We start from the raw sequence: 13,312 nt of genomic DNA, 5'->3' as shown, positions 1-13,312 counted from the left end.
GTGATGAAGCTTTAAAGGAACTAGATCTTACAGTAACATGTATCTGTCCTCCAAATTCCTTCAACCTAGTATGTACCACATCCTGCACTTCAGTGTTGCCCCAGCCTTGCCTCAGGGCAAAGAGGGAGCCTGCCCTGGTGCCATTTGCCAGCCGCCTTATGCATATTAATGCGCCTTCTTCATTCCGAGGGACATTTGATATAAAATGGTCACAAGAGCAGGTAGACAACCTGAGAAGTATCCAGGGCTGTGACTGACTCTAAAAATCTCAGTGGCAGACAGTCATCTCTCAGGGACTCAGCCATGGGTTCTCGGGGACTGGTGATGTGACCCCAGCACATAATGGTCAGGAAGTGTCAGCCCAGCATGGGGGGAAGGGTGGGGGGGGTTTGGGGAAGGAGCCTGGGGGTGCTTGCAGTGATGCAGGGAACTAGAAAGTCTCACTGGGAACCCAGCTTGGCATCTCCCAGCTGTGTGACCCTGGGTGCACCCCTCAACATCCGGGTCTCAGTGTCCAGTCCTGTGAAGTAAGGGGTGACAAAGATTGCATCTAAGGCTCCTGCCTGCTCTAGCAACCCACAGGTTTGACATTCCTTCTCTTTTGGGGGAGGGCAGGTGCTGACAGTTGGAAGCTGACCCCAGGGACCCACTCAGCTGGAGGCTGAAGAGGAGGAGGAAACAACGGTATGGAAAGTCGGGCAGAGAGCAATGAGGGACCTGAATGCGAGGGCTGGAGGGTGGCTTGCCCCAGGAGACCCAGCACGGGCAAGGCTGACTGGGACAAGAGCCCAGGTAGCACCAGATACTGTACTCACACAACCACACCAAAGAGAAAAGACGGGAAGAGAGTCTAGATCCACACGAGAGGGAAACTCAGCTTCCTCTCCAGAAGAGTCTGAATTGTAAATGGCTGCCCAATGCCAACATCTGACGTTTCTTTTATTCTGCTCAACAGAATAATGATCAGCCTCAAGATCAAACCAACATACAGGAGAAGTGAATAATAGGCAACCTTTATTTAGTATGAGCTCATTTAGTATGAGCTCTGCATTCTGCAGTCTTTAGGTTCACTGTCTCATAATTGTTTGGTGGCACGCACCATGGTCAAGCCCATTTTGCAGGTGAAGAAACTGAGACTCACAGAGATGAAGCAGTAAGTGTGGGAGCTGGAGTTTTTAATCTGGCTCTACTTACCTCCAAGGCCCACCCGTGATGCTAACCATTGCTCTATTAGCTGACACAGCTAAAAATATGTAGGAAAGTTCTTCATTCCTTTCACATTGACTGAGCACCTACTAGATAAGACATGAATCATAATGATCACAACAGAGTGCCACGTGGGGACCAAGAAGCAAGAGAACATGTTGTTCCACCTGGAATCAGAAGAGGTTTCTGTGGAGAAGGTGGCATTTGACCTTGAAAGGTGGACAGGATTTCAAACAGGTGGCAACAGAGACAGATGAAGGACCGACAGGAGGAGAGGTAGGAAAGGGAAAGTTCTAGAAAGAGCACACAGAGTTGCTACTTCTAGAAGAGGACATAAGATGGTACTGTGAGTGCAGCGCAAGAGGAGCCAGAAAGGTAAGGGGAGACAGGACAAGCAGGAAGAGCTGGGATCGGGGCTCAAGCAGGAAGGGAGACGAGAGGAGCAGTGACTACTTGCCTGGCTACTCCAATGGTCCAAGCTGAAAGGAAGGGGGTGGGGAAGAAAGCCTGGAGAAAGGGAAGGGATGTCAAATGGGCAGGACTTGAAGAGTAAGTGGGGAAGAAGGAGGAGCACCAAAGATGACTGAAATCTGGAGCCTGAAGGCCTGAGAGGGTGGATGGTGATTTCATTGTCCTCAGACAAAGATGGGACACAAGAGGAGGGGCAGACTCAGAGTTAGGGAAATGCTGACTAAAAGTATCAAGCAGACAAGGGGAGGAGAAGTTCAGCGGAGAATCAGAAACGCTGTACTTGAGCCCCCGGCAGAGAAGTCAATCTGAGAACCAGTGCATCAGGGGGACAGCGGAAGGTGAGGGAAAGGAGAGTGAGGTGGGGTCCTGGAGAGATCCCGCCCAACGCTGTGGGGAGGGGCGCAGCTACAGGAGGAGGAATGGAGCGGGCGGGAGAGAAGAGTCAGGGAGGCGGAGATGACCAAGAAGGCGCCACATCACCGCAGCCAAGAAGCAGCTCTTCCTGCTCACAGGTGATCTCAAAAATGCTTCCTCAGACTTCCTGTCAGAGACCAGGTAAGCGGGCAGCCTTCTCTCCTCCCACTCAGACATCCGGCTACGTATCACCTCCACAGGGAAACTCGGAACAGAGAGGAGGCGAGAGACATCTGCGTGAGTTCCCAGCCCTTCCTCCTCAGCAGACTGGTGGCTCTGCATCTTCCGCGTGTTGTCCTCTCCCTAGTCGTCTACCAGCTGCGGTGAGGGGAGGTGAGGCAGCAGTCCTGGGAGAAACACAGGAGAAGAGGAATCCAGGAAGATGCACTGTTGAGTGACGAAGGCCAACATGGTAGACCCGCTCTGGCAGGAAGTCTTGAGTGGTTCTGCCTCGACAAGTTTCGGAAAGCTCAGCTGGGGTGCAAGTCACTTTGTTTGGGAGCCCCAGAGGGTAGGCGGTACTTCCAAACTCTGTCAGCCGGCTGTCTGTGACAGTTTAGATAAATCTTGGCGTTTAAAACCAGTTTTTGTGGTGAATTCTAAATATTAATTGTATGTCACATGGTCCTTGGCTAAAACAGAAGAAAGAAGGCTAACTTGATGTAACCCTCGCACAATGGCTCGGGAATGTTCCTCAGCTCCGAGGGTGTGACAGTGAAGTGAGACACGGGGACCTGGAGGGGGCAGCACTCTTTTCTTCTTCCCTGGAAATACCTTCTGAGCAGGAGCCCAGACAGGGAAGTTTTATAAAAGGGAAATCAAAACCTGCCCTCTGATTCACTGTAAACAGGTAGTTTACAACTAATTAGTATATAATAGGTAGCTAGGGAAAAAAAAAAACCCAAAGGCAAGAAGAAACAACTCTAGTCTGTCCAGAAGCCCCAAGTCACTAGTCTTATGAGCTTCTGGGAGTGAGCTTCTGGTTCCAAAAACAAAGTCTCATGAAGGTTTGAGAGCAGTATTTTTTTCAAGCAAGAGGTTTCGATAAAGCAGTGATGGATAAAAGGGAAGGATAATACAGAGAGGACTTTAGAAAAAAAAAAAAACTATGCTGAACTGTTTCGTAGAGTTTTATTTTTAAGGCAAAATTGAGTGGGAATTTAAAAAGCGAGTGGGAAAACACTACAATTTGTCTTCCTGTGGCTTGTGCGCAGCTGTTCAGATGCTAGGGCTATAACCAAGACCTGGCATCCCCCAGTGGCTGCCGACCATGCTGGCAAATTGGGGAAATGGAGTCATGGTGTGAAAGTGGGGCTGGACCAGGGAAGACTTTGGAGAAATGAGAGTGACACCATGGGTGATGTTATAAGCTGAGTTTCCATCTCCCTCTTTTGCTGGTGAACCTCATATACAGAGGCCCCACACTGCTGAGTGGGTAAGGGAGGGGTCCTGTCAAAGCCAGGGCACTGCAGGTAGAGGGGTGAAAATAAGGCAAAGAGAACCCAAGAGGTTTCAGAGATGGCTTGGGGCAGTGCTGCCCAAGAGAACGTTCTGTGACATCAGAAACGTTCTGTGTCCGTGCCAGCCACCTGCTACCGTGGCCGCCGAGGACTAGGAATGCGACTAGTATGACTGAGGAACTGCATTTTAAATGCACTTGCTTCTAATTAATTCAGATGTAAAGAGCTGCTTGTGTAGAGCAGGACTAGAGAATCAAAAAAGTTTATCCTTCAGATCAATCAGCAAGGCTTGATGAGTAGCTATGCGCGCAGAACACTAAACAAGTAGGCACTGTTTGGATCTTTATTCTGCTTTTTGTGTTTTTTTTTTTTTCCTAAGCAAGAAACAAAGGAAAAGAATCTAGAGCCCCTCATCTCCAGAAGCTAACAATATAATAGGAAATACTAGATTCTAGGGAGAAAAGCCCACACACAATCTGGGGCAGAAGAATCCCGAATCCACAGAATGTCAGCACTACCCGGAGCAGTGTTTTAACCAGGTGACTTTACCAATGGTATGGGTACCAGTGGAACTGTTCTAGGGATAGGATCTCTAGGGGGAGTAAAACCACATTATTTTTCAAGTTATGAGACAAATAAAAAGCAAGGCTGGTTTACCAGGTCTAAGAACCGGGCAGGTAGAAGAAACCTATCATGTGCTTCCAAGTTCAAGAACCATAGGGTGGCCTTGGACGCCTCACCATTTTCCAACTTTTGATCAATTGGTTTTTCTTACTATGGTTTCTCTTGTGTGTGAGGTTGTGTTTCCACCGGTTCTAGAGTATTATTTTTAAGGAGAGAGAGAGATTTCTAGTTCTAGTCTTAAAAAAAAAAAAATGTGGGGCTCAATTTTCCCTCTGGCTGGAATTACCAGCTAGGAAACACCCCACATCTAGGCGCAGAGCCAACTCAGAGACAAGGGACGTTTAGACAGATGGTCCCTCAGAAGGGTGTCCTCAGGGAGGAGAGAGAGCAGTTTTCATAGAAAGAAAAGATGTACCCATGCTTCCAGAGAGAGGGATGAGACCCTGGGGGAAACTAGGAGTGGGAGGGGGTTAGTGGGCCTGGGGAGGACTTTCCCATGTGTAATTGTCTTGTTTCTGTTCTTCCAGTTCTAAGATAAAATATGTTAACATTAAGAATAGCTTACATTGGTACAATATGGTGTACAAAGTTTCTTCACTCTTCCTGATGATGAAAAAACCATGCATTCTTTTTTTTTTTTTTTTTTTGAGGGACAGGGCTCAACATTACAAGAAAAAAAAGGGGATTAACTCCAATTGTGTCCACATTATGTTGTACACCTGAAACTAATGTAATCTTACATGTCAATTACACTTCAATTAAAAAAAAAAGGAAAGAAACAAAAGTATCTAAAAGATCTTTGAAGTTCCATACTTCCCCTCTGGGGAGCCTTCAAAGGATGGAAAAAAGAGCAGAAGACAGGGGAGGAGTGAGCCCTCATCCAGGCACCTGACCCTTAATCTGTCTGAAGTAAGAGACAGTCTTTTAGTTACCTCACACTCTCTTGTGTGTCCATTTGGCCAAATGCGGTAGATATTTAGAGTGAGAACGGATCTGTGAGTTGAGGGTGTTTTCCAGGAGGACACAGGCAGGGCCCAAGAGTTGTTAAATGGAGCCATGAGTAGGGTGACCCTAAGTCCCGGTTTGCTTGGGACAGGCCTCATGTATACCTATTCCTGGTGTAATTATTCCAGCACCTCTTTCCCTCTCAGATGTGACCTGGTTTGGACATTAACGTATATGGTCACCCTAGTCATGGGTGACTTGGCAGGCTGTCTTCCCCCCCCCCAAAATTGCTCTATCCCCCCAGGGGAATCCCAAGGTTGTTCAGGGCTCAGCTGGGTGCAGTGCACTGTGCTAGGCTCTTTGGAGCATTACAAAGAGGGAGAGGAATTTGTCTTCCCACCATAATATTTCCCAACTGGCATGAAGTTTTAAGGAAATGAAACACACACACCTCACTTTCTCATTTTCAACGTTAACACGTCTAAGAAGCTAATTCTGCATCCCAGGAATGTTCAAATGAAGTGCTCTAACCCTAATCACCTGTGCGCTTCTGGTTCTGGAAGGGGCCTCAGGCAGTGACCTGTACAGAGCTGGCTGTTTAAAAATTATCTGGGGAACTTGTTAAAAATAGAGATTGGGCCTACTGCCTGAGATTCTGAATCAGCACATCGGAGAATCTATTAAAAAATGAAAACAAAGCTTCCCAGGTGGTTTGGACATGAAAGCCAGATTTGGACTCACTGGTGAGTCACCATCCTTTGACCCCTGCCTGGAGTGATCCGCTGTTGCTCTGGAAACCACAGATTTACCCCTCAGCCAGATTGGATTTACTTCTTTTTAAGTACACATCAGTTTCAAAAATAGAGGGCATTATTTTTGGAAGAGAAGATGTGTTTTCTCTCTCAAGATATTTATGTTTAGAGAGGAAAAGCAAAGCCCCCAAAAGGCAGAAAACGTTCCCATTTGAAACCAAATTCAACAGGAAGCGGGCATCCCTCACTACTGTAGCACAACTAGAAAGAACTAATGAGCAGTTATTTCCTGAGGCAAGTTTCAGACTGTCTGGAGCTTCTTCCGCGTTTAGTTGTTGTAAGGTGCCTGGCCAGAGGCCTGGGCCCACGGGCTTCCCCGGGTGGTCTGAGGGGCTGGCAGTGGTTGGCCAAGATGGTATCAAGACTCTGGAGGCTCCAGCTTGAGGCAGACCTGGAAAAGGATGGCCCTACAGAATTACCATCAGAATAAAATTTACACACACGCTGCTGAATGGCCGGGAGACCCATACTGAGCCACCCTGATAAATACATCACATTTACGCTCTGTGACTGAGCGGAGCAAAGAGCAGTAACCCATTTTCCTTCAGGCTTCAGAAGCAGAAGAGATGGGGTAGAGAGACAGGCTGAGAGAAGGTTTCTGTAGCTTTGTGTTGCAAAGTTGGCCTGATGAATTAAGAATTTAGCGATTCTGAGTTCTCTTATCTTTCAGCTTAAAAATAAAAGCACAAAATGGTTACATCTCAAACAGAAGGATCTTGGCATTCACTGCTCTTTGTAAATCCTGATACATCTCCTTGGGATACCAAAACGGAACGTCCCCTCCAAAGATACTCACTGGGATCCATCACCTTGCCAGCAGCTATTGGAGGGCGGACACCTCACTACAGTTCTGTTTTATAGAAGGAGCTGGTCCTTCTCTGAATAGGAATCATTCCCTTTGGGTTTCCTTCTCTCTCTCTCAGCCTTCGTCTGCAGAACTCCTTGACTTCAGGTGGATGGTACTTTTCAAACAAACGCTCAGCCCCAAGGGGTAAGTCTTTCTTCCAGAAATGCTCCTAATGTGCTTCTCTTGGTTCAGGGCACAGAAAACCAGGCTCGGCCCCCTGACCCAGCTGCCTGTCGACACGCTCCATCCAACCATCCACTCAGAGCCCATGGAGCACCAAGGTCGGTATCAAACATCCTCTTCCAAACCTCTCACAACTCTGCCCCCACTTGCCTAAAACCCGCAGTCACCACCTAGTTCATACAGCTCAGCTTCCCTTCGCTCATACAACTCACCTCCCAGCCAGTGTGTCTTCCCAAACATTAGTATAACTGCCTCTCCTCCACCCCCAGCTGAAAGTAGACCCCCTCCTCCACATCTGGACTGGGGGTAAAGACTGTCAACAGGAAACACAAGGGAATCTGCTGGATTTACTCTGGGGAAGTGTCTACCAATGTAATTTTTCAGGGCTGAGCCCACAATGAGAAACTGGCACAACGACAAGGAGCAGGTGATGTTAGAGGAAGCTAGGAAGGACCACAGAGGACATGAAGGGGGCTGGATGGAAAGAGAAGGAAGTGAGGTCTACATCCCAATGTCCCACGCAACCAGTGTTTACTTCAAACCTCTTCCAGCTCTCCTTGCTGCTACTACACACACCCTCCTCCTCCATGTCCAAACCACTCACCTCCTCTGGGACCCAGGGCTCCTCCCCCTGGGTCGGCTGGGCCACGTGTGCGCAGAGCCACCCACTCACTCAGGTCATCTCCCCACCTGGCTATATTTTGAGTTTAGGGGTCTCTCCCAGTGACCCTGGGAAACTGCAGAGAAGAGCTCACTCCCTCCCTTTTCGTTTCATCTTTCCCCCAGGCTTAAGCTCCAAGTAATTCAGAGGTCTTAATCTGGGACCCATCATGAGTTTCAGGAGCTCTGGGAACCTCTTAATATTGCACACATCATTTGTGAGTGTGAGCATGTATGTGTGTGTGTGCACGTGTGTGCGTGTGCACAATTTTCTGGGGGTAAGATTCACCAATTTTTCCATCAGATTTTCAAAGGGACCCCCAAAAGATGAGGAACCACTGATTGGTCCTGAGCCTGTCCTATGCAAGTTGCATGGGTGATGAGCAGGGTGGGAGGGCGGGTTGCAGGGGTGGTGGTGCTCACGCGGCTGTGGTGCTCAGGCTACACCCTCCCCCCCCGCACGCATGCGTGCGCGCGCACACACACACACACACACACACACACACACAGTACCTTGGAAGCGGCCATCACTGCTGCCGTGGCTGCCACATTCAAGCCCCGCTTCCCAAAGTGCACAAGGGCATCGTAACTTCGGTCTTTTGCTTGGACCAGGCAATCATCAATTTCCTGTTGAAGGATAAACAGAGGCACACTGAGTTGGAAGGTTCAAATAAAGCTCTGTTCTTTCCTCCCTTCTGAGCACTGGGCTTGGCAGCTTGCCCAATCACGGATTCTCGCTGGGACTGAAAAGTCATAGGCACTTTGGGGTGTGTGTTTGCGGGGAGGGTAGACAGGAGGAGGGAGGGAAATGGAAGAGATGCAGGGAAGTGAAAGAGGAATTTCAAAAAAACAGCAACTTACTGATCCGGGAAGGTTTTCTTCGAGCAATACCCTAGGATTGTTCCTAAAGTCCTCTAACCTTCCAGGAAGGCGCCAGGGGTCCTGGATGTGGACGATCCTGCCATTCTACACATAGCCACCCTCTAAGACACTGAAGGAACTGAAGGTGGAGAGAATACCAAGAATCCAGCATCTAACCTCAGACCTGCCACTAACTGGCTGTCAGGCCTTGGCAAGTGTTAGGCCTTCTGAAAAATGAGGACAGTGACAGTACCTAACTCATGGAGCCCAGTGAGGATTACCTGAGACCATTCCAGAAAAGCATCTAACACAGTGGCTGGTTTCAATAAGTGAGAACCACTGTCATCTTCCTATCTCAAGGGGGGTCAGGCCCTGGCAGCTCTGAAATTCTACTATTCTGTAGCTATTTCATACTATATCCAAATCCCTCCCACGTAGGTATCAAGGGGAGAGATGAGGACACAGAAAGAGATAGTGCTATTTTTGTTGATAAGGGAGATCATTTTACAGATAATGAAATAAAAGCAGAAATGAGAAGTCATCCAACAATATCCCCAGGGTCGGGGGGGAGGTTGGAAAGAGGATTGAAGTCTCTTTCCTTCAGGGACCAAAACAGTGGTTTACTTCAAATTTGCATCAACTCTGGCTTATTCTTTTTGTTTGTTTGGGTTGGGTTGCTTTGTTGTCACTGTTTTAAGAACAGCTGTTTTGTACATCACGGTAGCTCATTTCAGAGTTCAGTAATACAATGACACTTGGCCTTGATCTCATTTGAAGTTCAGTACATCAGTGCATTTCCTTTGCTTTGAGGTATCAAGTGCAACAGTCAACCCCTGTGCATTCCTTGTTTAAGACTTCCCCAGGAAGTCACCACACTAAGTTTTCATTGTGACCCTTGACTGACTCTGGTAGGGATTCTTGGCAGCTTCTAAGAGTCAGTCACCTTCACTTCAATGGAAATGACATTGGTGGCTTCAGGGTAAGCCCAGCATCTGGGGAAAGGGAAGTGCCAAGAGTAGGGATTTGACAACCAGGTCAAGAGAGAGATCCCATTCCTCAAAACCCACCCTTCTGAGATAGGCAGTGCTGTATCCTAGTTCCTAAAAGGGTTCTCAGAAATGTCTATAGTAGTCTGCTCATCCAATTAATATGTTCCCCTAAAACCTCCCCCAAGAAGTCCAAAGTACTCAGCTTTCAGAAACAATAGAAATTTATACATAAAGCCATCTACAGTGCTCCTATTTTATGTTAAAAATCATATCCCAATCAGTTTAGAAGATCATGTAATATAATTAATGAATTATACAATATTGGACCCAATAATCCTGCTCTTGGCAACTTATTCTAAGACAATAAGTCAAAAGAAGAAATTAATCTCTATGTACTGTGGTGTTCATGAATCTTTATGAAGATCAAGTACAAATGGGTTATGTGCAAACAAACTTAAGATCTCAGAATTTAAATATTGTACCTATATTAAGTGTTTCTATCGTTTTTTGGTATTTGGGGGTTTTTTTGGTACACTTAGAATTTTATTTTAAGAAAGATTTATAGACTTATGCATAAAAAACAAAGTTATCAAAGCAAACTAGTAAGACAGAGGTAAAAGAACAATCCAGTGAAAGCAAATCCAGCAAATTAAGTTCAGCAGAGATGTTAAGCAAAAAATCATTTTACAGACAGTGCCATTATCTTATAAGTAGCTTGAATTAAATTTCTTTTCAAGAGATATAAGTTGTAATTCTTACTTGAATTCTCAGTTATTGCTGACCCTTTCCTGCAATTTTTCCCTGTCTTGTTTTTCCCATCTCTGGCATTAGACAAATCTATATTTTCCTTGCAAAGATGTTTGTGAAGTAGTTCGAAGCAAAATAAATACAAAAGGTAAATAGCCATGAAACAAATTTTATGACTGCTCTCGTTAGTACTTACCAACTGATAATTACCAAAATAGCAGGGATTCCACTGGTAGGCATATATTTATCACTGAACAATAAAGCAAACACTGTACAAGACATTTTTTATCTTCCAGTGTCTATCGGTAGCTATCTGGGCACTAGTTCAAGTCATTTAATCTCTTTATGCTTCCATTTTCCTATGGTATGTTTTAAAAGTATTTTTTAATAGTCCATGTAAAAATCAATCTATAAAAGGACAGGAGCTGAGCATGTTGAAAGGAAGGAAATTCAGTTTGGGGAGTTGAATTATGAGTGAATCTTTTGTTGTCTTTTGTTTCAATTTATGGAAATGGTTTTCAACAAGTAATGATACATAACATCTTTTTGAGGATTTCACCACAATTTCTAAACATGTCAGAAAAATACATTAAAAAAAAAGATTAGAAGGAACAAATTGTTGGAGGCAAATAAGAGACATTCTAGGGTCTCCTACAATAAAACACTCTGTCCTTTTTACTGATCGCTTTTTAAATTTTTTACTTGCTGGAAGGAGTGAAAGGCTGAGCAGCATAAATTACCTTTTCTTTTGAAGACAGCGTGGGATGTACAAACTTCCTGTATAGGAGGCTGGAGCCTTTTGTGTAGGGAGATAGCAGCCAGGCTACAAATGCTATTTTTAGTTCATAATAGAATGGAAACCTGGGGAGAGATGAGAAAATACACGTTAGGTTAGGTTCTCGGCAACACGGCCCCGAGACCCAGCAGCACAGACACCTCTCCGGCCCGCACATAGCTGCGGGCCCCCGGTGAAGTGTAAACACAAAGCTAAAGCCCAAGGCCTCCTTTTTTTTTTTTTTTCCTTTTTCTAAGATTTTTTTTATTATTATTTTTTATTTTTTTTAAAGATTTTTATTTATTTGAGAGAGCACAAGAGGGGGGAGGATCAGAGGGAGAAGCAGACTCCCCACTGAGCAGGGAGCCCGATGTGGGGCTCGATCCCAAGACCCCGGGATCATGACCTGAGCCGAAGGCAGACGCTTAACCAACTGAGCCACCCAGGTGCCCTAAGATTTTATTTTTTAAAGCAATCTTAAAAAAAAAAAAAATCTTTACACCCTACATGGGGCTCAAACTCAACCCCGAGATCAAGAGTCACAAGCTCTACTGAGTGAACTAGCCAGCAACAGTCCCTCCCCCACCCCCGCCCCCACAACCAAGGCTTCTTTTGAAAGCAGGTTCTTGTTTTCTCTTTTTGTCAGAGCAAGCCAGGGATCCAGCTTCTCTCCAGCAATCACCCTATGGCCATGCCTGGCACCCCTGGGGCTTCCTGCAGGGTTCCACTTGAGGTTGGAGCCGGGGCTCCAGCCACAGCCTGCAGGTTCAGAAGGCCATGGCCTTCTGTGCCCTATACCTAGTCACTCACTCTTCCCCGGTGGCCAAGAAGGCACAAACCCCTGGAGGATTTAGAATAAGGAGGAGCTGACAGAGAATCTCCAGACTGAGAATAAAAAGTCTCCCCTTCTTGGCTGTCTTTTTGGTCCCAAAAGAGGCAGGGAAAGGAGTCCAACTCTTGCCAGCAAAGAGGATGCTACTCACCCTAATCAATTCTAGGCAGGTGAACAGAACTTGATCTTTTTGGTGCCAAGAGAAGAGTTCAGGGTGCAAGTAACCTACAATTCTGGAGTCAGAAGTCCTATGTACTATTCATTTATTCATCATGTAAACACTTACCAGCACCAACACGTGTCAGCTTGTGCTGAGCCCTGAGGACACAATGGTGAATAAAGAAGACCTGATCCCTGCTCTCTTTTCTCTCTTTCAGATAAGAGTGTCTCACATCCTTGGAACTGATGGTCCAAGCAGGAAAACAGAGATTGATCAAATAATCACAAATGACATAGAACAGCAACCTGAGACAAGTGTCAGAATGGGCCTCTGCCAGCCCACGTGGTGCCTTTGTATGTGTAAGAAAAAGCCAGCCCCTTCACCTGGATGCAGTCCTGAGAACATGGGACTAGTGAACGGGGCTTCATTTGAATTTCAGCCCCACCTGCCACCTTGGCCAGATACCTTGTGCTATGTACAACCTGTGCAACGATATTTGGCCGTCCTGCTGTGTACTAACACCGTGTTTTTTATTTTCTTTATTCTGATGCTTTGGCATCATGGGACTTTCCTGACTCTGGAGAGACTGCCCCTCCCTGGGTTAGCCATTCCTAAAGATAGGAAACAACGTGCCCACAAGCAAGCCTTTCATATGCAAACCAACCAATCCAGAGCCCAGGGCCCAAACACCTCCTTTATGAGCTCTCACACTCTGGGCCACTCTCCAGCTGCTCTAATCACCCCAGGGCCAGGTACCGGCCACCAAGCAACAGCCCCAACACCCCAGAGCCCACTGAAATTATCCAGACAAGCTGATCCCTAACATGTTGACCCTGCCTCGCCTGTTCCTTCCATGGAAACCACCATAAAGCTTCTTGCCCACACTTCCTACCTCTGCCTCTTGGCTGACCTGCTGTGCCTCCTGTTTCTAGGGATCTGTGAGTTTAACAAACTTCTTCCCTCAAGACAGCCATTTCTGAGTCTATGTGTCTTACCATACCTGATTAAAACATCGCGGGTACCCTTAACACATGATGCTCTGAGGGAAAATGACACCTGTGCTAGCCTGAAGACTCAGAAAAGTAAATCCTCCCACTCATAACGCAGCTGAAAATAAAGAGCAATTTCTGGCAAGTCAGTTCAGAGCCTTCAACTCTCACACAGAACCCCAAATCAGCAGCTCTACCCACTCTGCTTTCCTCATCGAGGTCCCGGTCGGCTGCCTTCTGCCTCTGGCAGGCTCTTCCTGAATATTCCCTCAGCAGGTTGCTGGAGTGGGGGTGGGGTGGGAGGGATGGGTGGCTGGGTGATAGACAGTGGGGAGGG

General features: G+C 46.6%; 1 protein-coding gene across 2 annotated transcripts in view; it reads right to left on the bottom strand.

Annotated features, from left to right (window-relative positions):
* REEP1 (receptor accessory protein 1) overlaps positions 1–13,312 on the bottom strand; it is a 101,188-nt gene that overhangs the window by 21,551 nt on the left and 66,325 nt on the right. For both annotated transcript variants that reach the window (XM_027624100.1, XM_027624101.1), the window contains exons 4-5: positions 10,960–11,080; positions 8,136–8,249 (exon numbers count right to left, since the gene is read on the bottom strand). In XM_027624100.1, the coding sequence (XP_027479901.1) occupies positions 8,136–8,249; positions 10,960–11,080 (235 nt within the window). The remainder of the gene's footprint in view (positions 1–8,135; positions 8,250–10,959; positions 11,081–13,312) is intronic.

The sequence above is a fragment of the Zalophus californianus genome, chromosome 8 (genome assembly GCF_009762305.2).
Source record: "Zalophus californianus isolate mZalCal1 chromosome 8, mZalCal1.pri.v2, whole genome shotgun sequence".
Taxonomy (NCBI): domain Eukaryota; kingdom Metazoa; phylum Chordata; class Mammalia; order Carnivora; family Otariidae; genus Zalophus; species Zalophus californianus.
This window is presented reverse-complemented; position numbering and strand designations above follow the sequence as displayed.